At 37.9% G+C, this 27,551-nt stretch overlaps 1 protein-coding gene across 1 annotated transcript in view; it reads left to right on the top strand.

The window, feature by feature from the left end:
* The window catches only part of ABI3BP (ABI family member 3 binding protein), a 193,955-nt gene that overhangs the window by 23,218 nt on the left and 143,186 nt on the right, over positions 1-27,551 (top strand). The window contains exons 3-6 of the mRNA XM_029938697.1: positions 1,738-1,806; positions 4,875-5,007; positions 18,287-18,468; positions 19,036-19,091. Of these exons, the coding sequence (XP_029794557.1) occupies positions 1,738-1,806; positions 4,875-5,007; positions 18,287-18,468; positions 19,036-19,091 (440 nt within the window). The remainder of the gene's footprint in view (positions 1-1,737; positions 1,807-4,874; positions 5,008-18,286; positions 18,469-19,035; positions 19,092-27,551) is intronic.

Genomic DNA, 27,551 nt, shown 5'->3' with positions numbered 1-27,551 from the left:
TCCAGAAAAAGACAAAGGTTCAAGTCATTAAAAGTGGCTGAATTGCCAGGTTGTCTCTAGCTGAGAAGACCATCAACTCTGTTAAACCTTGGGCAGAGAAGACATCTGTTCCAAACTCATGGAGAGGGGAGGTATTTGCATGCAGAATAAAAACAAAACAAAATAAAGATGTGAGGTCTGAGTCCGCAGAGGTGAGCTCTTGGTTACTGCAGCATCCAAATGAAATTGGATGTCGAATGAATTTCAGGATCCAAAGTTCCTGAAAAACTATTGTAGATAAGATTCATCAATCAGTCCAGTAGAAGTGCGTAGGAAATGCTAGTATGTATTTGGCTTATTTATATATGTTTAAATCAACCATTTTGTAAACACCAACTGAAAAAAAACACAAAACATTTTGGGGGCTGTGGGCAACTCGGTGCCTGAGTTGGTTAAGCGTCTGACTCTTGATTTCGGCTCAGGTCATGACCTCACATTTGTGAAATTGAGCCCTGTCTCCAGCTCAATGTGAAGCATGCTTGGGATTCATTCTCTCTCTCTCTTTCTCTCTCTCTCTGTTCCTCCCCTTTTCATGTCTCTGTCTCCCTCAGAATAAAATAAACATTCAAAAAATTTAAAAATTATTTGATAAATTATTCCTGACATAGTGCATACTGATTGTTTAAACATAATTTATTTAAAATCTAAATATTTTTAAAAGATATTATTTTCCATTGGCATATTTTAGGTGAAAGTATACCAACATAAAATGGTGACTATTTAAAAACTGCTCATGAAGGGGTGCCTAGGTGGCTCAGTTGGTTAAGCAACTGACTTTGGCTCAGGTCATGACCTCATGGTTCATGTGTTTGAGTCCCATGTCGGGCTCTGTGCTGACAGCTCAGAGCCTGGAGCCTGTTTCAGATTCTGTGTCTCCCTCTCTCTCTGCCCCTCCCCTGCTCACATTCTGTCTGTCTCTCTCTCTCAAAAATAAACATTTTAAAAAACGTTCATGAAAAGGATGGGTTGAATATGATAATAGGCTGAGAAATGATGCAAGTAGGATAAAAAAAATAGAATGTTTATATTGCAGAGGCTCCTGGGTGGCTCAGTGGGTTCAATGTCCAACTCTTGATTTGGGCTCAGGCTATGGTCTCCGGGTTTGTGAGATCAAGCCTATGGTTGGGATCTGCGCTGACAGTGCAGAGCCTGCTTGAGAGTCTCTCCTCGTCTCTCTGTTCCTTCCCCTCCCTCAGAATAAACATGTTTAAAAAAAAGTATATTCATATTAACAGAAATGAGCAGTTTCAGATCACACAGCAGGTGACACCTGTTGTGTCTTAATGCAAGTATGATTTTCCTTCTCTGATTCTGAAGCATCAGAAGAGTATGATGAGTAGGATAACAAAATGCATATGATCAGATTTAACAACAACAACAAAACACACCTTTTTGCAGAGGAAGGAATTGATGAAAATGTGACCTGAAATCTGTGCCTAACAAGATTCTCTTAAGACTTCTTCCTGACTCCTCTCCATTTGGTTTTGAAAATCTGGATTTAATATTCATTTAAAAAACTTAGTGGACTGAACCGTCTCAGGAAGTATTAACTTTCCGAATTCCTGGGTCCTGTCATCCACTGGTGCTGTGGTTACGATGATTAATGTCGGGGAATGTTGAGTCAGGACATGGGTGTACTGTCGCGAATGTTACTCCTTCTCAGAGAATTTTACTGATAAATAATGTTATCATTTCCAGATGCGGAGCCTAAGTATCTGATTGTTGTGCGGCCTGCTCCTCCTCCAAGTCAAAAGAAGTCATGCTCAGGTATGTTTTGTTCGTTTTTAAGTTTTTATTAACTTTAAACCATGCCTCCTCATTTCTACCCATGGAGACCAAGTGCGTTGGAGAAGCCTTAGGAGCGTGGATTAGAATATGTAGCACAGCAGGCCTGTGTCAACAGATAACCCTACTTGCAAGTATTACGGTCTGGTTGTCAAGACTGCTTGGGATCCTCTCCCAGCACCACTAATACAAACCTGAGGAATTTAGGCAAATTCCTGGACTTGTGTGTACCTCCTCTTCCCTGCATCCGAGGGCCTGTGGTGAGGGTTAAAGCAGTGGAGGCATGTGTGGCCTGTAGGACAGGGCCTGGCCCACAGCAAGTGCTCATGTAGGGTTAGCTCCCGCTAGTCTGTCTCTACTTCGCAGCGTGTGAACACATGCACTGTTGTGCTTTCCAGATCTTCAGGGCAAAATCTGATGTCTAACCTTTGTTCAAGGAGACTGTTGACATTTCAGAAGCATAACTTATTTATAGGCCTGTTGAATGGGTTGGAACTTAGGTTTTACTTTACTTCTCATCTCTTCCTTTGAAACTTCCTTCCTTCCTCTTCTATTTAGTCGAACAAACAAAACAAGGACTGCTTTCATGAAACAATGGCAACACAACACAGATGTAATTTTTTTTGGTAATGTGCAAATGAAACAGTGACTAGTGTCACTGAGACATTAGAATGAGAATGAAACAATGACGAATGTATTAACTTTGATTACTTTTACATTTGCATTTACCACATACATTTTAATTAATCACTTTTATATCAGACCCATACTTAGTGAAATAATTATCTGGTCTTGTAGGCTTTAGGTTCCCTTGGAGGAAATAAAAATGAATCTTTTCTCTCTAAATGGCATTATCTCCATAAATGGTGAGCTATGCCAATGATGTAGAAACAAAACAAAACAAACTGCAGTTCAGAAGACTAAAATTTGAGTCTTGCCCCTGTTCTTGGTATGACCTTGGACACCTTTGAAATGTATCTGGGCCTTAGTTTTCATTTGTAAGATGAGATAGTGGTATTACAGTAGAGATAAACAGTCAGGGGTGGGAAAAGGAATAGCAGAACCCGTTCAGGCCTTTTTCAAACTACATAAACCCTTTCCCCTCATCGGTTCTAATCTACCCTCATCTGGAGGTAGACTTGGACTCTTGGAATCACAATCATGGAGGTAGTATTATAAGTGGAGCTGGACAATTTTGTAGAGAAGGATAAATGCATGTTTATAACCAAATAACAGCTATCCTTGACAACTATTTCAAATGCCTTTTAAAAAATTCAGCTCTGTTACATGAAACAATTTGCCACTACTTGGTTATATATATCCTGGGCTGAGGTTTTTTACCAGAATAATAACTAAAGAACTTAAATCTAACAGAAGCAGCAAGCATGACACAATTGCCAAGGGCATTTGGTTCAGATAACTTTCACTGAATTCCATAAGAGGTATCTTCCTACCCATTAGTTGCTCCTGCATTAGATTAGATTAACAAAAGTTCTTCCTATAGTAAATATAACAGGCATAGTCTGACGAAATGAAAGACAGAGTCCAATGGAAATAAAAAATACGCTATATTCTGTGTCTTAACCCGGAGCCCGGAGACTGCTCGTCCGCCCGTCTGCTTCCACTCCGGGCTGGAGCTGCACTTGCAGGTGCCGAGGTGTGCTAGCTCACCAGGTCCAGGCGCGCTCGTCCCCAGCTTTGAGCGTGCCTCCGTCGCGGGTCCTTCTCCTGAGAGAGGGAGAGAAAAAGGGGGCAGGAGAGGGAGACCCAGAGAGTAAAGACAGAACTCAAGGTTTCCGATCAGGCAAAAAAAAAGAGCTTTATTCAGAAAACTGTCTCTTATAAAGGTTTCAAGGTGGGAAAACAAAGCAGCTGACCTAGGTCAGTTACCAGGTAAACAGAGTCAAATGAATATCAAAAGAAACGCCCAGATTTGCCTCTGCAAATGCTGGGGGGAGGAAGCTAGCACTGAATAATCCAAAATGCGGTTTTGATCTTTTGTGCACCTTGGCCACTCTACATCTGGCCCAGCATGACAGACACGAAAGTTATTTTGACCAGGAAATGGCAATCTCCAGCCTCCAGATGCAAATCTTGTTTACTGGTTCACTCTCCAGAGAGTGATAATCCTTGCCTGAGGCAGACAGAAAACTTGGCAGCCCCCGACAATTCCGCATAGTTTTATTAGATATTGCATTATTTTATTTACAGATTTTTTTTAAGTCACTACTAGTTTTCATGGCAAAGGATCTTTATTGCTCTTCTTCACTGTCCCTATTCCTGAAGTTTCAAATATTTTTGAAAATGCAAATATCTGCCCCCTATATATTGGAAAAAGATCTAAAGTGGTTTGTCACCATCTCCTGGGATTGCCCAAATCCAGTTAGTCCCATCAGAACAACCGTGATTCCTGTATTATCTCTACTCTTCCAGCATTAAGAATATGTTAAAAAAAAAAAGTGCATACATTTACCAAATAGACACTCACTGTAAAAAAGGAAAAAAAAAAAGGCTTATTGTAATAGTATGAGAAGGCATTTTATGCTTCTAAATTGGCATGAAAAAAGAATATAACCTTGGGCTTCCCATGCTTTGATGTTCTTTCACACTAGTTCATGGTTGTGGGTAGGGGATAAGGAACCAATATGCTTTTATTGTATCTGTAAAAGAAATGAAGTGAGTGAATCCATTTGCATTATATATTGCATTATATATTGCCCTGGTAATAGCTAAGACCTCATATTCATCCCTAACCCTCGAGAAATAAAACTTAAGTATAATTGGATATAGTTTACATGTGTACATTACCCATATATGCATACATATATATACACACACATACACATATGCATACACACATAACTCTCAAAATAATATTTTATTGAATTTCTACTTAAAATTGTGGGCAAAAAATTAATATTGTTTTACTCTATGAAAAGAAGGCACTTGATGCTTTCACATCATTCATTATCTTCCCGAGTCCTTTTCATGCATTGTACCCCAATATACAAACAAACTGTTCCTGGGACTAACCTGCGTTCCCTCCACAGGTAAAGCACGTTCTCGCAAACCTCTCCAGCTGGTTGTCGGCACTCTATCGCCAAGCTCTGTATTCCTGTCCTGGGGTTTCCTCATTAATCCGCATCATGACTGGACATTGCCAAGCCACTGTCCCAATGACAGGTAATTCATCTAACAAAAGTTTTTTTTTACCTGAATATTAGCTCTTTTTTTTTTTTTTCCACTAATCTCTGCACTCAACATGGGACTGCAACATGCTGTATCCACTAAGCCAGCCAGGTGCCCCCTAGCTCTTGGTTTTACTAGTATCTTACATGCTTTGGAAGAATGTATAAATATCAGAACATTAGCACATAGAGATCACCCATTAGCTAGACAGCCTGTCCTAAGTGTGAGGAGAATGAAAATGCTAAGTGAGGGCCCCTCCCCTTGAGGGGGTTACCACCTGTCTGAATAGAAAACACACACAAGCATTTTTTCTTTCCAACGAATAAAGAACAAGAGAGAATGAGCCAAAGAGCAATGGAGAGTTTCAGTGAGAAGAGTAATAAAAGCTCCGAGGATGAGGCCCAAGGCAGTTAGAAAAGATGGTTGAAAGTTGGAAATGTTGATTTTTGATTGGAAAAGGATGGATCTTTGACTTGACAGTTGAAGTGGTAGAAGCAGTAGTTCTCAAAGTGTTGCCCCAAACCAAGAGCATCAAAATCAGTTGGGTTCACTTCTCACGATCAGAAACTCTGAAGGTGGGGCTCAGTAATCCATGTTTTAACAAGCCCCCTGGAAGATTCTGATGGCCACCGCCGTCTGAGAATCACTGGTCGAGAAAACTGGAGAGATAGACCCAGGGAGAGATGGAAGCACAGGAAAAAGCAAAGATTTGGAAATGAAGCTCCTATCTTCTTTCACTGGACAAAATAAGGAAAATCTAAGTACATTTTTAAATGATTGCCATTCGTCTACCCATCACATATATTTGGCATGGTCTGTACTGCATGCTGAAGCTCGGATATACAATGGTTGTTTCTCATGAAAATTTACTACATTACCTTTAAAATTCAAAACTTTGGGGGCACCTGAGTGGCACAATCAATTAAGTGTCCAGTTTCGGCTCAGGTCATCATCTCACGGAAGGCTCTGTGGTGACAGCTTGGAGCCTGGAGCCTGCTTCAGATTCTGTGTCTGTGTCTCTCCCTCGCCCTCTTTCTCTTCAAAATAAACAATTTTTTTTTTAGTTGAACCCTTTTCGTCTGACAAGCATTCCAAATTTTCAAGCTTCAACCAAGGCATTCTATGAAAAAATTTTTAAAAAATTTTAAATGGACTCAAAGTGACTTTAAAATTTTAAAACTTTAATTCCCTTTTTTTTTTTTTAATTCTTTAAAAAATGTTTATTTATTTATTTTTTTTTTTGAGAGTTAATTTGTGAGCAGGGAAGGGGCAGAGAGAGAGAGAGGGAGACATAAAATCTGAAAGGCTCCAGGCTCTGAGCTAAGAAAAAATGTGTTATTGAGGTATAATTTAAATCTAGTACAATGCACTATTTGATCAGTTATGAAAAATGAACATAATCATGTATTTTAATCCCCATCCAGAAATAGAACATCTTCATTCTCCCAGAAAGTATCTTCCTCAAGAAACAACCACTGATTTGATTTCCATCCCTGTAGATCAGTTTTGCCTAATCTATAATTATACATAAATGAAATCCTACAGTATGTTATGTGTCCTTTGCTTGTATTCAGCTTGTTTTTGAGATTCTTTCATGACATTGCATGTATTAATAGTTCATTCATTTTTTAAAATGTTTAGTTTTGAAAAAGAACATGAGTGGGGGAGGGACAAAGAGAGAAAGAGGGGGAGAGAACAGAGAGCCCAATGTGGGGCTCAAACTTGTGAACTTCGAGATCATGACCTGAGCTGAAGTTCAATGCTTAACTGACTGAGCCACCCAGTCACCTCTCATTCTTTTTTAACTTCTGAGTGGTATTCTGTTATGTGAATATCCTAGAATTTATTATCTAGTCTTTTGTTGGTAGGTACTTACTTGTGTCTTGTTTTGGGTTGTTATGAATTGAGATTTTATGAATGTTTTTCTTTAAGACTTTGTAGACCTATCTTTTAATTTCTTTTAGATAAATACTTACAAGTGGAATTGCTGGGTCACAGGGAAATGTATATTCAACCTTTTTTTTTTTGGCCTGACTTTTCTATTTACAGTCCCATAAGCAATAGGACAGTTCTGTGATGCATTCTCAAGAGCATTTTATGCTGTCAGCATTTCCCATTTTTGCTGTTCTAGCATAGAACATCTAGTATAGCAGCATCTTACTAGAGGCTTAATATGCACTTCTTTTTTTTTTTACTAAGAATCCTGAGCACATTTTCATATAGTTTTTGATATAATCTCTCTTGTGTAGTGTTTTATTTTTATTTGTCTAAATTGAACTAAAAAGAAAGACCTTTAAAAATGTTTATAGGTTCTCAAGAGTACCTTTCATATGACTTTGATTAGGAAATTTAGACTAGAAAAAAATTAGATTTTCCTTCCTTCATGTTGCAAAAGAAGAAATTATTGGAAAAACCCATGTAGAAGATAGTGCCAAAACCAAATGTCTTGAAAAATAAGCTTGAGATGCTTCAAAGAAACTAAAATGTTCCCTTTATCACCCACCACTAAGTTCATTAACTTACTTTGTTTGAAAAATGGACTCTTGAAAGAATTTGCATTCTTGTGGTAATTCCAGCTTTTCCTGGATTGATCCAGGGTACCAGTGCTGAGAAAATTAACATTTATTTATTTCTTATTCCTTTTTATTTTCTTGAGTTTCTAATTTAAAAAGACAGAAGGGGAAGAAAACAAAGGAATAAAGGAAATGTGGAGCTCTTGTAGGATAATGAAGGCTGATTTTGATAGTTATTTAACTTGTTTGATAAATTCATGCAGTTTAACCAACCCACAAATTCATAGAGCATGCTTTGGATAGGATTTCTTCCCCTGTCTTCAAACTTTTCCTTCAATTCCACTTGGTCTTTCTCCTACATGAAAGAATTTATCTGTTACTGATTCTAATTGATAGATGTGGCCATGTTTGATAGCACAAAGAGATAATAGGGAGAAGGAGAGGAGCAGATGGTCTGATGAAGCTAGGATATTAATCAAGGCAATTGATTAGAAGACCCAAGGTTCTCAAACCATGCATGTATCACTCCCTTGCTCATCTCCCTCACACCCTGGCTTTACTCTTCTCAGCAACTACATGGGGCTATGCCCATTAAATCACAGTAGTCAAAATCAACAATTCTATTTAGCATAAAGTGTTTTCTTAAGATTCAATAATAACATATCAAGATACTTGTAAACTTTCAAATCTGCATGAATAGGGCAATCAGAGTATCCTGGACAAAAAATAGGGAACTGAAAAGGAAGAATTCAATGGTAATACCTAAGGGGGTGGGGGGGAAGTATTTGGAGTACTTATTTCATTTACACATGCCTCCTTTCTTCCTGAGTTAGTACTATTAATAAAGTGCTGAAATTCAAAGTCTTTGTGGTATCTGAGAAAAAATAGTAGTCCTTGTTGACAGGCTCTGTCTGGAACTACTGTGCACATTATAAACACCCAAATAAATCCACCAGGATTCTAAATGCATGTAATTAGAAGCAGACTTGGAGAAATCTACCCATACATGATGATTGTTTTTTTTTTGTTTTGTCTTTTTAAGAATTTTAACTAAGCCGTAGGTTAGACTAAGCAGTAGTAGCTATAGGGAATGATTACTGAACTTTGCCTTCAGGAGTACATTCTTAAATAATCATGGAATCTGAGTGCCTTTAGCTTGCTTCAAGAACACCAACTGATGTCAGTGTAAATCCCCTGAATTCTAATACTGACACCCTGTGTAATATTGGCATCCTTTCTCATTGATTTGTACAGCCCTATTTATCCTATACAAAACAAATAATTTATTGGACATTGTTTTCTTTATACTTGGATTTGAACTTAATTTATCAAAACTCAATGTAGTAAGTTTCCAGTGAGAAAACTCCTATGTTTCATTTTAAGTTTGGAAATACTAATGGAGTCTCACTTTATCCTTCAAAATATACGGCTCTATTCCTGCTTGCACAGGGTCCATGGGTACCCCTGTTTCTAAGTCCTTTTCTGAATTCACATTGGAAAGTAGATGTGTTTTTATTCTTTGAATGGAAGATTGCACACATTTGTCCTCAATAAATCTAAGAGCAAAAGAGAGCTTTCCAAATTGGCCAAAATGAAGACTAAAATATGTTTTTAACCAAATTTATTCCCTCATTAATAGCTTATTTTTTCCTTCCCATGTTTCCAATTTGCTAAAGTGTTCAAGATTACTTTAGTTTTCACTCCTTTGCCAAGTTATTAAAGCTTTATGATTTGTTTAGAAATCATTTTTACATTTTCTAACACTTTCATATTGTAGTTATTTACTGTTAATGTAGAATGAGGGCCCTCCTTTTGGGCTGGTCCAGAGCAAGCTCTGGCCTTTCTTTTTGTCCCTCCCCCCCCACCAGGTTTTCAAAGAAAGAAATATTTTGATTCTCGCTTGATTGAGCCAATGCCTTGTTACCCATTTGTCTTTCCATGTAAATTTTAAGCTCTGTGAGGACAGGGGTGGTGTGTATCATAACCAGCTTAATCTTCCCAGACCCTAGGTCAGCCTTTGGCACATAGTAGGCCCTCAGTAGATACATGCTGAATGAATAAAAAGTAAAACAGCATTTTCACTTTTAGTCTCACCACTACTTCAAACTTAACATGACAAAATTGAATTTCTACTGTTTCTCTTGATATATCAGGTCTGTATCTTAGTACTTCTTGAAGTACCTTCATTCTTCCATTCACTGTAACTTGAAACTTGATCCTGTAAGGACCCAGGTCTGAACCAAACTGACTCTAATTATTAGACAATAGAAGGGCACACATTGCCCAAGGCAGGAGGGACCACCCTTGTAACACCCAATCAGGAAAGGCCAGCTAACACCCTTAAAATTTCTAAGGGCAGGCCTAGAAGGCTAGCGACGCCCTGTGTGAGGGTCCTGGGTCCTGGGTCCACTCTGCAATTGGTTAACACTCTAATTGTTGTGATTGGGTCCCGCCAAAAGTAACGAATACTCTAGGCAATGTGAATGGGTAAACCTGCTGTCAATAATATGGTTTAATATTTCCTGTAACTCTCCCTTCCCAAACCCATAAAGGCCCTATCCCACCTTTGTTTGGGGCTCTCTGCATGGATCCACTGCGCTGGTAAAGTCTGTGAGCCCGAGTTTAGGTCTGGCGAGCCTAAACCCATAATAAAGCCCTTTGCTTTTGTATGTGTGACTCGGTCTCCCTGGCAGTCTCTGGTTTTGGGGGATGATATGGAAATCTTGGGCATAACAATTCATTTTTTCTTTTTCCTCTCCTACAGTTAATGAACCCCCAAGTTATAATATTTCTGTCTTTGGGGAGTATATCTTCTATTTCTTCAAATTCACGCCAGTAATTCTGTTTCAGACACTTGTCACCTTACCCTGGATCCTGGACCCTGAAAATAGCATCCTGGCTACTTTCTCTGGCTCTTTTCCTACCCCAGTCCATCCCGGCTTCTGCATAACTGAGGAAATTTAGATTATCCAGCATCAGCTCACTCTTTCTTCACCCCAGATTTATCCTGCTTCTCTTCCTTCCAAGGAACACATTTCTGACTCAAGACTGTGCTCATCATGCTGTCCCTTCCATGTTCCTCAAGCCTTTACTCTCACATTTACCCCTTCATTGCCACTGGGGTCCTGCCTCTTCTTGCAAATAGGTTCAAGATTTCCTGATCCCCAAACAGCATCTTCTGTTAATTCTGTTATCTCTTCCAAAGTACTTTTCAATCTCTTTATTCCAGAATTTCTCAGAGTGGTCTGTTTTCTCATACCTGGTTTCTGTTCCACCTCTACAATCTTTATTCCCTTTTACTGGCTTCCTTTCCTTTTCTACCATTCCACTGGAGTATCTCTTTCTGGTCACCAATGACCAATGAATTGCTAAATGTAGAAGTGTTAAGTTCATACTTTTTTTTTTTTAATATTTATTTTGGAGAGAGAGAGTGTGAGCAGGGGAGGGGCAGAGAGAGGGAGGGAGACACAGAATCCAAAGCAGGCTCCAGACTGAGCTGTTGGCACAGAGCCCAATGTGGAGCTCAAAACCACAACCTGTGAGATCATGACCGGAGCTGAAGTCAGACACTTAACCAACTGAGCCACCCAGGTGCCCTCAGGTGCCCTTTTTAACCCCTCTGTGGAATTGTCAGTCACTGCCTTTCTTGAACTTTTTCTTTGACATATTTAGTGAGATATTTCTCTTAGCCTTTTTCTCCTCTCTATTGCTAAGATTTAGCCTACCTCCCAAGATGGAATAGAGTTTTATCCTTGGATCTCTCTTCTGTTTCCTGCTTATCTCATCTATGTATTTAACTGTCACCTCCAAGTAGAAGGTACTTCTCAAACTTTATCCGTATAATCATCTAAGAGACCTTGTTACAATACAGATTCTGATCCCATGGGCCTAAAGAAGAGCCTGAGATTCTGCATTTCTAAAAGCTCACAAGAAGTGCTGCTGTTGCTGTTGTACAGAGAGCAGTGGGAGTGATAAGAATGTAAATGACTTGCAGGGCTGACATCTGACCTTGACTCATTTCCAAAGTTCTAAGACTGTTTTTAGTTGTTGATGTAATGATCTCCATTAGAATGACCAAATAATGGCAGTTAGTACCTCAAAGTCCAACTAAATTTATATGTTCTATACTACCAAAAGAATTCCTTTCCATTACCTTAATTTCCTTCAAGGTAGGAAATTCAGTTTTGATTTGTACTTAGGCTTTTCTTAATAACTTTTCCCGTAAAGAATCCAGTTGTACCAATTCTTTTGTAGAAATAATAACTTTGGGGGCTCCTGGGTAGCTCATACCTCCAACTCTTGATTTTGGCTCAGGTCATAGTCTCACAGTATGTGACCTAGCCCTGTATCAGGCTCTGTGCTGACAGTGCAGAGCCTGCTTGGGATATGGGATTCTCTCTCTCTCTCCCTCTACTCTCCCTCTACTCTCCCTCTACTCTCCCTCTACTCTCCCTCTACTCTCCCTCTACTCTCCCTCTCCTCTCCCTCTCTCCCTCTCTCCCTACCCCTTCCTTGTGTGTGTGTGTGTGTGTCTTTATCTCTCAAAATAAACTTAAACAAATATAACTTTGATCCATTTTTTTCTTCATTTCTTTTCTTCCATGATTCATTCCTTTGCTGTCTCATGTGTGGACTGCATTGTATTAATTGAGATTCTTCCCTCCAGTTTCTCTCCAGTTCTTCCACCACTGGTAAGTCTAGCCTCCTCCACCACTGCTTAACTTTATTCCCTCGCTGAAGAATCTCCATCAGTTCCCTACTGCTTGATAAAAGAAATCCTAGAATATCTCTTAGAATCTATCTCCAAGAATATATGAGTCATACTCCTGCCATGAATTTTAAACCTGGACTACTTTGCTTTCCTGGACCTACATAGGATGTCTGTCTTTAAGTCACACACTGGCGATTTCAAATGCCATCTGTCCATTTCAACAGTTGAAGCTGCAGAGGTCTACACCCAGCCCCCCTCAGCACCCTCTGTTTTTCATCCCGACGACTTTAGTTCTATCCATATGTATACCTACCTCCTTCACTATACTGTGAGCTCATTTTTGAAGTTTTCAGTGTCCCACTCATCTTCCATTGCATGTGGATCTTAGCATCCTGCTTTATAATAGTAGTTCTCAACAAATGTACAAGTGAATAAGTAAGCAGAATGCTATAGAGCAAGTATTAAGGTCAGACCATGTAGCTCTTGAGTGTCTTATGTGACATCTCTCCTCTAGAGTCTACAGGGAGTATCTTGAGCAGTGATAACAGCACAGACATGGAGGGTACAGATTCTGGTCAGATTGACCTAAGTTCAAAATTGTTTTATTATTAGCTGAGTGGCCTTGGACAAGTTATTTAAAGGTTTTGTTTTTTTTAATCTATAAAATGGGATAATAAGACTCCTGTTTTCATAGGGTTGTCAGAATTTAAGGAGATGATACATGTAAAATGGTTAACACAGTGTCTGGCACATGGTAAGCGCTCAGTAAATGGTACTGTGTTTGTTATTTTTGTTGATTTTGGTATTAGTTGCTTTATTTTATAACTGTCATTTCAGGCAAGCTATTCCATTTTAGGTAGCAATAAAATCATTATTGATTTTTAAGCCACCCACTAGTAGGGGATAATAGAGAGAGCGTCTGGAAATTTTTGGCCAGTTTGAAAATTGTTTTAAGAGTCCAAAGATAATAAAAACCTGAACTGGTCCTTTAAGTGCTTCTTAGAAATAGAGGAGACAGGTAAAAGGGGAATCATGTAGGGAACCTAACTGGCTTGAAAACCAGTTGAGGGGAGAAGGAGCCTGAAGTCAAAAGGAGTAGGAGCACATTTGGAGAAGAATAGGAGTAGATTTTATGGTAGTGAGGAAACTCGGGGAAGATTAAACCATTAGATTTGATCAAAAGGTTTTATTATATTAACATTTCAGACACAAAGATTTAGGCCTTATGAGTGGTGAGAAAGTGGGATAAGGTTAGATTACATGTAAGAAATTTTGTGTTTAGCAACAATGGCAGGGACAAAAGAATATTTTCATTTTTGTTAGAATGAAAAATATCTAAACAGTTGTTTGGCACAGAAGTGGGTGAATGGAATAAGAAAATGGAATAAAATCACCAAGATGCTTATTTATGTTGGGGCAGTAGGGAGAATCCTGGAATCAGAGAGGGAGGGGCGGGAGGGAGTGACGGGAGAGAGACTTTAAGAAGGGAGTGAGGGCAGAATTCACATCAGAAGCAAAAATATTGACAAAAGGGGCATTAGGAAGTGACCTTTGATATGAAGAGAATAAAAAAATCTACATAATGGATGTTTTAAGAAATAGTAGTTACATAAAAATAAAAATAGTGCTGAAAAAAGTATAGAAAGCCCAAACAATGGCCAATGATGTGCATCAAGCCAGGCTAGTTTGTGGAAGGACTACATGTATCCTGTCATGACTCCCATTTTTCCGCTTGGTATAATTGAGTACTAGTTATTTCATAAATCATGTTTATGGGGTTTCTACCCTGTGTTCTGCCTCTGTAAATTATTGGAATAAATGTCTAATACATAGCTACAATAAACTTTTAGAAACAAAAAGGGCTGTACACATTGTCTAGTCCAACCCCTGTTCTTTTTTGAGGGTGAAAACTCTACATCTTGAGGAGCTAGGGAATTTTTTTTAATCCATAAGAAGCATTATTATCATTATTCATACTATTAGGGAGATCTAAGCAGAGATGATGTTATTTGAACCAAACATTCCCCTCAATAGTTTCTTACCTCAAGCACATGAAATATTCTCATTCCTTAAAGTCCAAGTTGCTGGAGGCAGCCTTTCCAAAAGTCTGGTCTGATGACATTCGCTGACTGCTACTTATATTTTTAACACACTTGTTGCATTTGTGTCCAAATTTAATCATCTACAGAAAAGGGTGCAATCAACATTTGATCCTTAATGTCCTCAGACGATAATAGGAAGTCTGTGACTCTGTTATGGTAAATACACAATAAAACAAAAAGCCTTAAATAATGTTGAAAGAAATTATGGTTGTCCTCTTCCCTTCTGAGTCATTTTACATGTATGTTTTCATTTCCTTTTGCCAAGCACCACAGTAGAAAGACCTTCCAATGAAATATTAAAGGTGTTAGCTTAGGAGTCAGAAAACTGGCATTTGCCTGGCTCTGTCCCTGACAATCAGAACTTAGACACTTATTGCCTCTCTTTTCTTTCTATAATAATTCTTATTCCCATTTCAGAGTTTATTGTATGAATCAACTGAAGTAAATTTTAAAATCTAAAACTCTCTGCAAATGTTCACAATGGATACTTATTGTATTTTCCTTCAGTTTGCATTGGTTCTATAGGAATGCTGACTTTTGGTAAGTGAAATCTTAGGCAATGACACATTGAAAAAGATAATTGTAAACTTTATTGCTTAAATCCATATTTTTTGGTGATGGAATTACTGGACATTTAGAGCAATTATATTCTAATTTTAGAATGATCCCATGAGCACCCAAACATCCATTCATTTCATATCGCAAACCTTTATGGAGTAACTTCTGTGTGCTATACAGCACTGTTCATTATCATTAAGTCTTGTATTTAGTTTTAAAATCAAGGAAATTTGCTTCATTACTTTATAGGTAAATAGTCTTACTATCTCTTTCAATATTCAGAACTTGCCTATGTTCTACAATTATCAGTTAAGCCAGTGTTGGCAAAGATAACCTGTGGCTGAAGACAAAGGTTGGCTGCCTGTATGTTTACTTTTCCTAACAAACTTGATATATGAGTATTTTTGATGCTTAGTGATCAAGATAGAAAAAACTGTGCAGGGGGCGCCTGGGTGGCCCAGTTGGTTAAGCATCTGACTTCAGCTTGGGTTATGATCTCACAGTTCCTAAGTTCGAGCCCCGTGTTGGGTTCTGTGCTGACAGCTCAGAGCCTGGAGCCTGCTTCAGATTCTGTGTGTGTCTCTCTCTCTCTGCCCCTCCCTCACTCACATGCTGTCTCTTGCTGCCATTCACTGTCTCTTGCTGTCTCTCCCTTAAAAATAAACACTAAAAAAAAAAAAGGTAGATAAAAAAGCTGTGCAGGATTTTTTTAAATGTTTATTTTTGAAAGAGAGATGCAGAGTATGAGTAGGGGAGAGGCAGAGAGAGGCAGACAGAGAATCTGAAGCAGGCTCCGGGCTGAGCTGTCAGCACAGACCACAACTTGGGCCTCGAACTCACTGAGCTGTGAGATCATGACCTGTGCCAAAGCTGGACACAACCCAACAGCTGAACCACCCAGGCATGCTCTGGTTTTTTTGTTTTTTTAAACCTTTGGGAAGTTCTTAGAACATTTTTGTATCCTTTAATTCCTGTGAAGATAATATAAAATCAAACTTACTGATAACTCTGGCATCTGGCTTTTGGTCATTGTATTAGCAGTCCACCCCACCCCCCCCAACACCTTGGATCACACTAACTGAGGACTTGAGAAATACATCCAAAGTAGACATGCATAATGTGGTAGCCCATCTGGTCTGATTTTAGCTTCTCTGCACTTTGCTGACATTTTCTAGTATCCAAGACGGAAAAAGCAGCCACAAAAATCCCGTGCGGCATACTTGTCAATAAGCATGTTTCGTACATTTTTATTGATCTTTCAGCTCACAGGCCACAGAGGACTAGTAGTAGTCCATAATGTTTATTTTCAGTAGCAGTTAGTATTTTGGCTGAACAGCTTCCTTCACTCGTTCTGTTGTTTGCTCCTTTGAAATCAGGAACTGGAGCCTTGACGGTTTTGTTAGAAAGAAGCAAGCTAATGAACAACTTCAAGCATTTCAGGAGGTTGTAACTAGTAGGAATGGAGGCCGAATATACAAATACATTCAAAATACAAATAGAAACCTACAAAACCATTCCCCTCTTTCTATGTTTGTTAAACTATAATCCCCCTGCTGACTTGATGGGCATGCAACATGTGCATTTGCGCAGGTTTTCCACTTGGAAGTGTCCGTACTTGGTTTAATGCTCTAACGTCGCTGTCTTGAAATGCTTAACCATTTTTGAACATGCAGTCCCATGTTTTCATTTGGGGATAAGCCTTACAAATTGTGTAGCCAGTCCTGGACCTTGTTTCCAGAAATTCCAGATAATTCTTTTTGCATATCATCAACAGTGTGTTCCTGGCGCTTAGAGGGGGCACAATAAACATTTTAAGCATGAGTAAATGAGTGGCTTTGTAAGGCTTGAAGGAATTTTGCTAGGGTGGGAAGTGAGGGAGAGGTACTTAATTTTTGAGAGAAAACTTAAAGTAGAAGAACCTAAAATAGTATAACAAACACCTATGTTTCCACCAGCATACATGACAGCTATTGTTTTATTCTATTTACTGAAAATGTTTATTTAAAAATAAAAAGAAGATAAAATATACCTGTTGGCTCCACCTCTACTCTCCTTTATCTCCCTGGGAGGGGCATCTGTGTGGTTCAGTCCCTTAAGTGGGTAAGCATCCAATTTCAGCTCCCGTCATGATCTCATGGTTTGAGTTCGAGCTCCACATTGGGCTCTGTGCTGACAGTGCAGAGCCTACCTTGGATCTTCTGTCCTCTTCCCCTCTGTTCCTTCTCTGCTGTCTTGTGTTCTCTAAAAAATAAGCATTAAAAAAATTGTTATCTCACTGGGTACTAGAGAACTAACAGAAATGTTTACTCCTTGCCATATTTGTTGTCTCTTTACACTGCCAGGAATAATATATGGTAACATATTTTTTGTGAGCATTGTAATAGTGATGTGAATCATATGAAACTATATGTATCATCTTGTAATTTTCTATTTTCATTTAGTATTATGTTCATAAAATCTGTTCTTATTGACCTACATAGCTCTGGCTCATTCATTTCTGGCCCCTGTTTATAGTACTGATGAATTCCTCTGTCCTGATTGGCTGCCCCGCCTTGTGAGGCTATTTAGAACCGGCTCAGAGGAGTTTTTGTATTCTGGTTCTGCCACTGGTTAAAAATCATTAGATTACTTCTGAATCTCTATTTTCACATCTGTAGAATGGGATTAATAACTTTTACCACATAGGATGATTTTGTGACAAATGAGATAACTATAACCTATCATGTGATAAAAGTGCAAAAAAATAGTGAGGATGATTATCATTACTTCACCATATATATGTCTGATTATCACAAACCTCTAAACAAATAGGTAACCTTGAGCTTAAATTTGCATGGTTTGATTCTTTTCATTGAACTCTTAGTTTGGCTTTGGTTTCGATTCTCTTTTTATAATGATAAGAATGTGCTACCTTTAAAACATGGTCCTGGATGTATCTTAGAGTTTCAGGTTCCCCTTGTACGGAACTGAATGATATCACCCCTAATGCCCGTTTTGTGGCATAAACCCATACAGTGCCAGGCTTAAACCCATATAGCTATAAAAGTTCAATATTAAGCACTTGAAAATTACATGTATGCTCTGTTTTATGCATAATTAGAAAGAAAGAAATGAGCATCCAGTGCTTTCCAACTTTTATTTTGCAAAGTAGCAAATAGAACTGAATTCTGTCAGACCATAACTCTGCTTCACATTCTCCAACTTGGCATTTAACTTAAGTACACACTGAGTTATTTTGTCACGTTCTCTGCAATTTCTAAAAAGTAAAAACAGAAGCCAATATTAAACACAGCCTTTGAAGTAGATGGGAGTCTGTGATGTATTAAACTTGAAATAGCATTCTGATTCTCCCTGTGGATTAAAAACATCATGTTTTGGTTATTCAACAGATATTATACAATTCGCTATAGAGAAAAGGATAAGGAGAAGAAATGGGTTTTTCAACTCTGCCCAGCTACCGAAACAATTGTGGAAAATCTAAAACCCAACACAGTTTATGAATTTGGAGTCAAAGACAATGTAGAAGGTGGAATTTGGAGTAAGATTTTCAATCACAAGACAATTGTTGGAAGTAAGTACCTGGAACTTTTTGAGGAAGCTTTCTCTTTTATCTTTTTTCCTAAGTACCAAAAATTTAACCACTTTATTCTTAAATAGAGAAGTTAATTTCCATCATCTAGTGCTTAAAAAATACAAAAGTGAAGAGAATTTGAGTATTGATATTTCAGAATCTTTTATGTTGATGAGTGTGTTTTAAACAGAAAACATGATGAACTGATGTTTGATACATTTATTGATAACACTTCTTTGACCATTTTAGAATTTTCTATCAATCTCAAATCTGTGAGCACCAACTGAGTGAACACAGCAGTAACTTGGGCAGGCGTTCAGAACGGAAAGCTGGGCCAGTAGACGTGAGCATAAAAAGACTTGAAGCAGCTTTGGGGACTTTGTTCTTTGTCATCCCTTCATTCAGACTTCATTGGAATCAGTGACTGAGATGATAATAAAAATAAATAATATGAATAACAAGGCCGGGGTAGAAAAGGAGTTATGGTTGTCTTCATCATTTGTAGGAAAAGTTAATTTAGGAAAACAAAGAATGAAAATAATATTATTTTCTCTTTGTTTTTGTCAGGTAAAATCAAAGTCAATGGGAAAATCCAAAGTACCTATGACCAAGCCCACACAGTGGTAGGTGCCAGTTTATTTTCAGGAATGTTTTTTAGAAATTGTATCTGCATTATGTTTTTGTTCTTGTTGTTTTGTTTTATTTGCAAGGAAATGGCCTATTACAATTAGCTGAGTGGCCATGGGGCTTTGTGTAAAGTACTTAATGCTTTAGGAACTTCTTTTTCAGAAAATGGAAAGAGACATAATGAAACCAAATTATCTAATATGTTTATAGCTCTAAAATAATGATAGGCAATATAGTTACTCTAGTATATCCACATGCCAAGTATTTTGAGGTTATGCTTGTTATCTGCAGTGGATTGTCTTTTAAAATAATTTGTTTCCAGAGTAAATTTCTCTCTCTCTTATTTACATTGGTATTTTTCACTTCTCTGTTCTCTTCCCTCTATTTTCTCACTTTCTATTTAAAGAGCTAACCCTTTTCAGAATGATGAAGCAATTGGCTTGGTTTTTACTTGTGCCCAGCCTCTATTAAGTGTAGTAAATATCTGCATATCTTACCTGCCAGGCATCCCCCTCATCTAGACCGTCTCTTCTCTCTCATTGCAGAAACTCAGTCTCTTGTTCTTTTTCCCTCTATTTTTCAAAATCTATTCTCAGCAACTTAGGTACTACCTGTTATATATGTAATCCATTGTTATAATCATCACAGAGATGTTTGGATTTTCTTTTATTGTTTTTATCCATTTTCATTTTTAAAATTTTAAATTCAAGTTAGTTAACATACAGTGAAGTATTTGTTTCAGGAGTAGAACCCAATGATTCATCACTCCCATATGACACCCAGTGCTCATCCCGACAAGTGCTTTCCTTATGCCCATCACCCATTTAGCCCTCTCCCCACCAGCCTCCCCACCAGCGTCCCCTCCAGCAATCCTAGTTCATCCTCTGTCTTTGAGTCTCTTATGGTTTGCTTCCTCCTCAGTTTTTATCTTATTTTTCCTTTCCTTCCCTTATGTTAACTTGTTATGTTTCTTAAATTCCACATATGAGTGAAATCATATGATATTTATCTTTCTCTGACTATATTTGTTTAGCATAGTACCCTGTAGATCCATCCACGTTGTTGTAAATGGCAGGATTCATTCTTATTGATTACTGAGTCCTATTCCATTCCACACATTCCATGTGTGTTCCTATGTGTATATATATGTGTATACGTATATGTATGTATACATTATACACACATGTATATATGGGTATATATATGTGTGTGTATAAATATGTGTGTATGTATATAAATATATATGTATATATGTGTATATATATGTGTGTATATAAATATATGTGTGTGTATATATATACCCCATATATGTCCCATCTTCTTTATCCATTCATCAGTTGATGGACATTTGGGCTCTTTCTGTAATTTGGCTATTGTTGATAGTGCTGCTGTAAACATTGGGGTGCTTCAAACCAGCATTTTTGTGTCCTTTGGATAAATGCCTAGTAGTGCAATTGCTGGGTCATAGAGTAGTTCTATCTTTAAGTTTTTGAGGAGCCTCCACACTGTTCTCCAGAGCGGCTGCACCAGTTTGCATTCCCACCAACAGTACAAGAGGGTGCCCCTTTCTCCACATCCATTAAGTCGCATGCCCAACTATAAAGTGAAGGCCTGAGCAGGTAGAGGCATTCTGGTGAGAAGGGGGAAATTTGGTGCTGGCTTTGGTCCCTCTGTGTTGAGAATATTCAGCCAGGGAAGTATCCTACAGTCAGGTGAACATGCAAAGACTACTTGTGGCTACAAATTTGCTATATTTAATGTGTGCATGTTGTGTGTGGATGGATATGTGGGGGACCAGCCCACGCACCAGAGTCTAAGGGTCTCTGAGTAGGGTTTGGTGTCGGGGTAATATCTATAAGAAAGAACACAGACAACATGAATGGTGGAAGGGACCACACTTTATTGTGAAATTTAGTGTCTTATATACCATAGGTGATTACATCATTTTTAATGATTACATTGTTTGCAACTTAAGATTCTGGGTAAGAATCACATGTCTCAGAAAAGATTATTGTTTTCACGGAAGAGAGAACAGAAAATCAAAACCAGGAACGAGGTACAATACAGAAGATCAAAAAACATAATTCATCACTCAAAATACATCAGCAGGGGTCTTATTTTGCATATATAGTGTAATATTAACCAAAGCTTAGGACAAGGCTATTTTTTTTAAAGGTTCAAACAATAGTCTGTGAGTAAGGTGCCTTTAACCAGGGAGGAAGTTTCAGTCAGAAAATCTGCCCATTTACTGAAACCACCATCACCAAGAGGTATGAATAATAGGAGAACTAACCCCAGTCTCTGATCCATTTAGGTCAAGCAGTCAAGCACATACATTCTCAAGTAGGGGGAAGCAGGGTCCCATAGGCCACACAGCACTGTACCCCAGTCTCCCAGGACCTATGTTCCTTTTGTCCTGATCCTCAAATGGGGGGAGAGCCAACCGTTATCCAGGGTTGCCCCTTCCTAGACAAAGCTAGGGACTTTGCGATTACATACACTCCCCCCCATCCCCGAGGCGTTGCCTTGCCGTCACAAGTGGAATCTCCTCTGCAGGCTTTTTGGCTGGATGGGCCCCTACATGGATATCTTTTTATGTCTAATGAAATAGTCAGAATACCTCATAGATCATGTAGCCTAGTAGGAAAAAAAAGGTACTACATACCTCACTGGGATGGGAAAAAAAAATGTAGGATTCTTGTCAGTGACAGAAAAATAGTTTGGGTAAGAAAGAATAGACTAAGAATTAATCCTGATAAGGCAACTATTTCTGTGGTTTGCATTGGCAGAAAAGTGTGTCAATTGTAAAATTATTATCAAGTAATGATTATTAGATTGCCCAGGAAAGTGTTTTGCTATGTTGCAAATCATCATGTAAGAAAGGACATGGCAGGGGCGCCTGGGTGGCTCAGTCGGTTAAGCATCCGGCTTCGGCTCAGGTCATGATCTCATGGTTTGTGGGTTCAAGCCCCGTTTCAGGCTCTGTGCTGGCAGCTCAAAGCCTGGAGCCTGCTTCTGATTCTGTGTCTCCCTCTCTCTGACTCTCCCCTACTCACGCTCTCAAAAATAAATTAAAAAAAAAAAAAAAAAAAAAGGACATAGGTAAATTCCCATGTCTAATTCATTCATTCATTCGTTTTCTTCTTTGCTTTCTTTAGGTTTTGATTTATTTTCTAATAATCTAATATCTAAAAATTGAGACTATATAGACATGGGGAAAGCAAAATTACAAAATTATCTGTAACACTGACAAGTAAAGACTGATATAAAATCATTTATAATCCACTGAGTCAAAATATGGCATAGCCTATTTTATGTCCTAAAATGCTCTTCCTATATATAATTTTACTTACTGTGTGTTCTATACCATAAATCCATGATCATGCACTCAGTTTCCAACTTGTGGGCATTTATTTCTAATTGGTTTTAATTGTAAGTGATGTTACGGCAAACATTTATGACCATAAACATTGTTCATTTTTCTACTTGTTTCTTTGAAATTAACAGGAATTAATAAGTTAGATTCTTAACATTTTAAAAACTTCTTAATATGATCAAATTTCTTTCTGGAAAGTGTGCCATTTTACAATCTTGCTATCAGTGTATCAGTTATCTTGCTGCAGTGCCCTGATTATCAACATTATGTATTTCCATCACTAAATTTTCAGCTAATGGAATAGTTTAAAATGTTTTTTTAAATTTTTTCTCTGATTTCTAATATAGCACTCCTTTCTTCATTTGTTTATCAGCCATTTGTATTTTCCATTTAATGACTTTTAGTCCTTAATTCATTGGGAGTCTCATGGTTTTTATTAGGTGGATTTGAAAGATTTTACAGATTAAAGAACATTGACTCTTTGTTATATCATCTAGGAATATTATTCTAACATTTGTTATCAATTTTGTTTATGGGAATTTTTGCAATAGGCTAGTCTTAAAATTTGTTTAATCAAATTATTTGCCTTTTCCATTGTCATATTTTCAATTATATTTTATTTTATAAAGCCCTTCCTTATCCAAAGAGCAAATATTTCCCTATTTTGCTTTTAGTTTTATAAGTGGTTTGATTTCTGTGGTGATTAAATTCTAAACTATGTGGGTTGTATTTCACTATATTGCAGGAAGTCTCTCTCCCTCTCTCTCCCTCCCTCTCTCTCTCTCTCTCTATATATATATATATATATTTAGGTTTTTTTTTCCCCAAACAATCATTTGATCTAGTACTAAGTATTGAGTTGTGCCATTCCTTATTAAGGCCCCTCAGGCTTTGTCTCAAATCCAATCACAGAGGATAGATTTGCTCTTTGATTCTCTTCTAGAACAATCTCCACTCTTGTTGTGAAGGGTTACCTAGGAGGCATATCTTATCTCCCACCCTCTTGGCTGTCTTGCTTTGTCTTACATGTGACTCAATGATGTCATTTCTTTCATTCCTTTTCTTCAGTAATCATATCCTGATAATGGTTTGTGGCAGAATATTTCATCTAGTGAGTTACTCAGCAAAATTGGGAAAGGTGATTGATGTTTACTCCCAAGAAATTTAATTTCTTTTTCATATCGAATAGTCACGATGCAAAGGTCCAGGAAGAAACCTCCTGCATCTGTGACACGAAGCCAGATACTTTATCACTTCGAGCTGTGAGGCGGAGTGCCTCCAACTCCAGCCAGCTGTGATGAGTTGTGGTTTGAAACTCTTGGTTATTTCCAAAGGAAAGCCCAGATTAATTAAAAAGATATTTTAAGGCTTCTCTGTGAGGCTTTCTCCATCGTCACTTTCTGCACAGCCGCCTGAGTGGCTCTGAACACAGAGTTGAAAAGGAACCACTTGGGATAGCCTTAGATGATCTTACATGACCACTTAGCACTGACTCTGAAAATAGATTGGATACTTTAGAGGTATATTTTAGCCCAATTAGTCAATATCCAAATGTTCAGACATCTCTGAGACTGCTTTTAGAAGGCAATACTTCAAGAGGTATGAAATTAATTCCAGATGTTGCACTTTTAGACTTTGCAGCAAAAGAAGCATTGAAAAATGCTTTCATTCACCTATACATGTTTACACTTAAAACTTGTATGCAGCAAACACGTAATGTGTTCTAATCAGACTTTTGAAAGGGGAAAGACAATTTAAACTATAGGTTATCCATTTTTAAAAGATAAATAATAATTCTGTTAAAAATTTGAAGGTTAAACACAGCCCCATCCTAAGCATCTGGTGCATTGTATTCATAATTCATATATCTCCACACGTGTTCTGTTGGCAAACCCCAAGGCACTTGCACCAGGCACAGGTGCCAGAGGTCTCTTCTGATGGGATGGTGTCTTTCTATATCACCCCTGCCTATATCTCTGGAAAAATCAGGCAAATGGTGAATTAAAAAAACTGTGATTTCCTCTATAAGTTGTATTGAGATTCAAGATACTGTGAAAGAAAAAAACATATTTATCATAATTATGCTAATTTGGTCAATGTTGAGAATCTAGAACACTTTTTTTTTTAAGTTTATTTATTTATTTTGAGACAGTGTGTGTACAGGCTCAAGAAATAGTTGAGGGGAGGAACAGAGAAAGAGAGAGGGAGGAGAGAGAATCCCAAGCAGGCTCTAAGGTAGCACAGAGCCCCACATGGGACTTGAACTCATGAACTGTGAGATCATGACCTGAGCCAAAATTAAGAGTTGGTTGCTTAGTGAACTGAGCCTCCCAGGGGCCTGTAGAACACTCTGTTTATGAAAGTGAAATCTTATATTTACTAACAGGTTTTATTATATATGATTCAATCAATACAATGGCCTGTATGTGGATCTTGAGAAACTTAACTGAAGACCATGGGGGGAGGGGAAGGGGGAAAAAAGGTTACAGACAGGGAGGGAGGCAAACCATAAGAGACTCTTAAATGCTGAGAGCAAACTGAAGGTTGATGGGATATGGGGAGAGAGGGATAGTGGGTGATGGGCCTTGAGGAGGGCACTTGTTGGATGAGTATTGGGTTGTTGTATGGAAACCAATTTGATAATAAATTATATTTTAAAAAAAGAACAGGGGTGCCTGGGTGGCTCAGTTGGTTAAGCTACCAACTTCAGCTCAGGTCATGATCTCAGTTTGTGGGTTTGAGCCCCACATCTGGCTCTGTGCTGACAGCTCAGAGCCTAGAGCCTGCTTCTGATTCTGTGTCTCCCTCTCTCTCTGTCCCTCTCCCAGTCCTGCTTTGTCTCTCTCTCTCTCAAGATTAAATAAATATTAAAAAATAGAAAAAAATGGCTAAAAGGACCTAATTTTAACATATTATATCTATATTTTTAAAAACCTGTTACCTTTCTAGTTCACTGGTTGAACAATTTTTGAACTACATGCCATTTAACAGATTTTAACTGTTTATTTTTGAGAGAGAGAGAGCACGAGCGCGAGAGCACATATTTGGGGCTGGGAGGGGGTGTGGCAGAGAGAAAGGGAGATAGAGGATCTGAAGCAGGCTCCAAACTGACAGCAGAGAACTTGATGCAGGGCTGGAACTCACAAACCATGGGAAATCATGGCCTGAGCCTAGGTTGGTCATTTAACCAACTGAGCCACTCAGGTGCCCCTTAATAGAGATTTTAAAATACAAAATTATTTAATAAAAATCTCTTCAGAATAAGTGTTCCCCTAATATATGGCATTTTGTTTTATCCTTCTATTTTTTTCCATAAGAGATCCACCTATCTTTAAAACCAGGTCTATTATTGACAAAAAATTTGTAACCATTTTTGGAATATAAGTTATAAAATAAGTAAAGTGAACAGGGAGAAATATCATGTGGTTGCCACCCACATTTTAAGATTGTGTACAATGAATATATCAGATATCCTTAGCAATTGCTGTCTTAAGTAGAAACTTAAAAAAATTTTTATCTAGACCAATGGTACTATCAAAGGTGTGTATCTGATTCCTTCCTAAATGGCCAGAGATATGAAGACTTTGGCAAGTAGGACATTAGATTAAATTAGTATGTTTCCTAAGTTTCATTGGAACATCCTAAAAATGGCTTAAAAATTAAAACCACAGTGTAACAGATCCAAATTCTTTTCATGTGGTTTGGCTCTTAAACCATTGAAGCTTGATTTTGAGCAACTCTTAGCCACTCCCCAGACGGGCAGCTTTTCTTGATCACAGGACCTAAAACTAAAGTTAAATCTACAAAAAATATTCTGATACCGCACAAACACCAAAAAGCCAAACTTATAAAGAAGAGGCTGCAAAGAATAGCGTTATCACTACGTATATTAAAGCTAATTTTCAAAATAATACTAGGAGGAAGTTAGTATAATGTAGGGTGAATAACAAGTCCCTCATCCTATATGGTTACTGCTGGGGTTATTTCCAGATAGACATAGGCTTTCCCTAACCAGGACTCAAAAGCTGAATTGGTCATCAGGTCATTACTGGGGACCACACCAGCATTCTCTCCCCATAGAATCTCCCCACCAGATACTTGGTCACAGGCTCCCAGAAAAATGGTAGAAATGAATTCCCTTAACTAACCCCTGAGCTCAGGATATAGTACAACCTATGTTCTTTAGGAACAGGGTATCTTGAAAGGCAGGAAAAATGAAAAACCGCATTTCTTATAGGGCAGGAGGGAAATATGCCTACTTCCTGGCATACAGTAAACACAGGAAAGAGTTTGTAATAGAGGGAGGACAAGATCTGTAGTGATAGAGGAACGGGAGTCCACCAAAGGTTCACAGAAAAGAGAGCCAGCAAGGACATTGCCTGAGAGCAAAACTGGGACAGCAAGGAAGGGTAATTGGTACCTTTTTCAAAAACACTGTACACAGAACACTTGGATTAAAATTGAGTTGCAGTTGGTTAAATACTGTTAACTTAGAAATTATCACAATATTTCATTTTTCAATGAATCCCAGTAACAGACCTTTTCCTACACTTTTATAAGAGGTATAGGAAAGGATGCACAGTGTCAACCTCTTAGTGGGAATTTTAGAGCCTTCAGCGTAGACATTTTAATGTGTTTCTTTTGAATTTTATTTTATTTTTGTAACTTTATTTTTTTAGAATATAACACTATTTTTTAACATATGCAATTATTTTCCATCATTTACAATACAGTAGTTACAATGACACTCCAAATGGATAAGCAAAGTAAAAAATCAGAACCCCAACTTCTATTTCATGTAATTAGACTTATACAGAAATTAGAAGGCTAAGTAACAACTACTTAATCACCTAATTTCACAGCTATCTGAAGGGGCAATCGTTATATAGCAGCTTATCTATGATACATTCAAGATAAATGATACAATTTATTACTTGCCCATAAGCTACAACACAGCCTGCTTAATACCTTTCCTTAAATTCCACCTCTATACTACAATATACTTGAGGTCCATGCAAAAAAGTAGCTACCTTTTATATAGGAAATGGATGATTAAGTCTTTGGTGTTGTAAAAGCAACT

The sequence above is a fragment of the Suricata suricatta genome, chromosome 5 (genome assembly GCF_006229205.1).
Source record: "Suricata suricatta isolate VVHF042 chromosome 5, meerkat_22Aug2017_6uvM2_HiC, whole genome shotgun sequence".
NCBI lineage: Eukaryota > Metazoa > Chordata > Mammalia > Carnivora > Herpestidae > Suricata > Suricata suricatta.
This window is presented reverse-complemented; position numbering and strand designations above follow the sequence as displayed.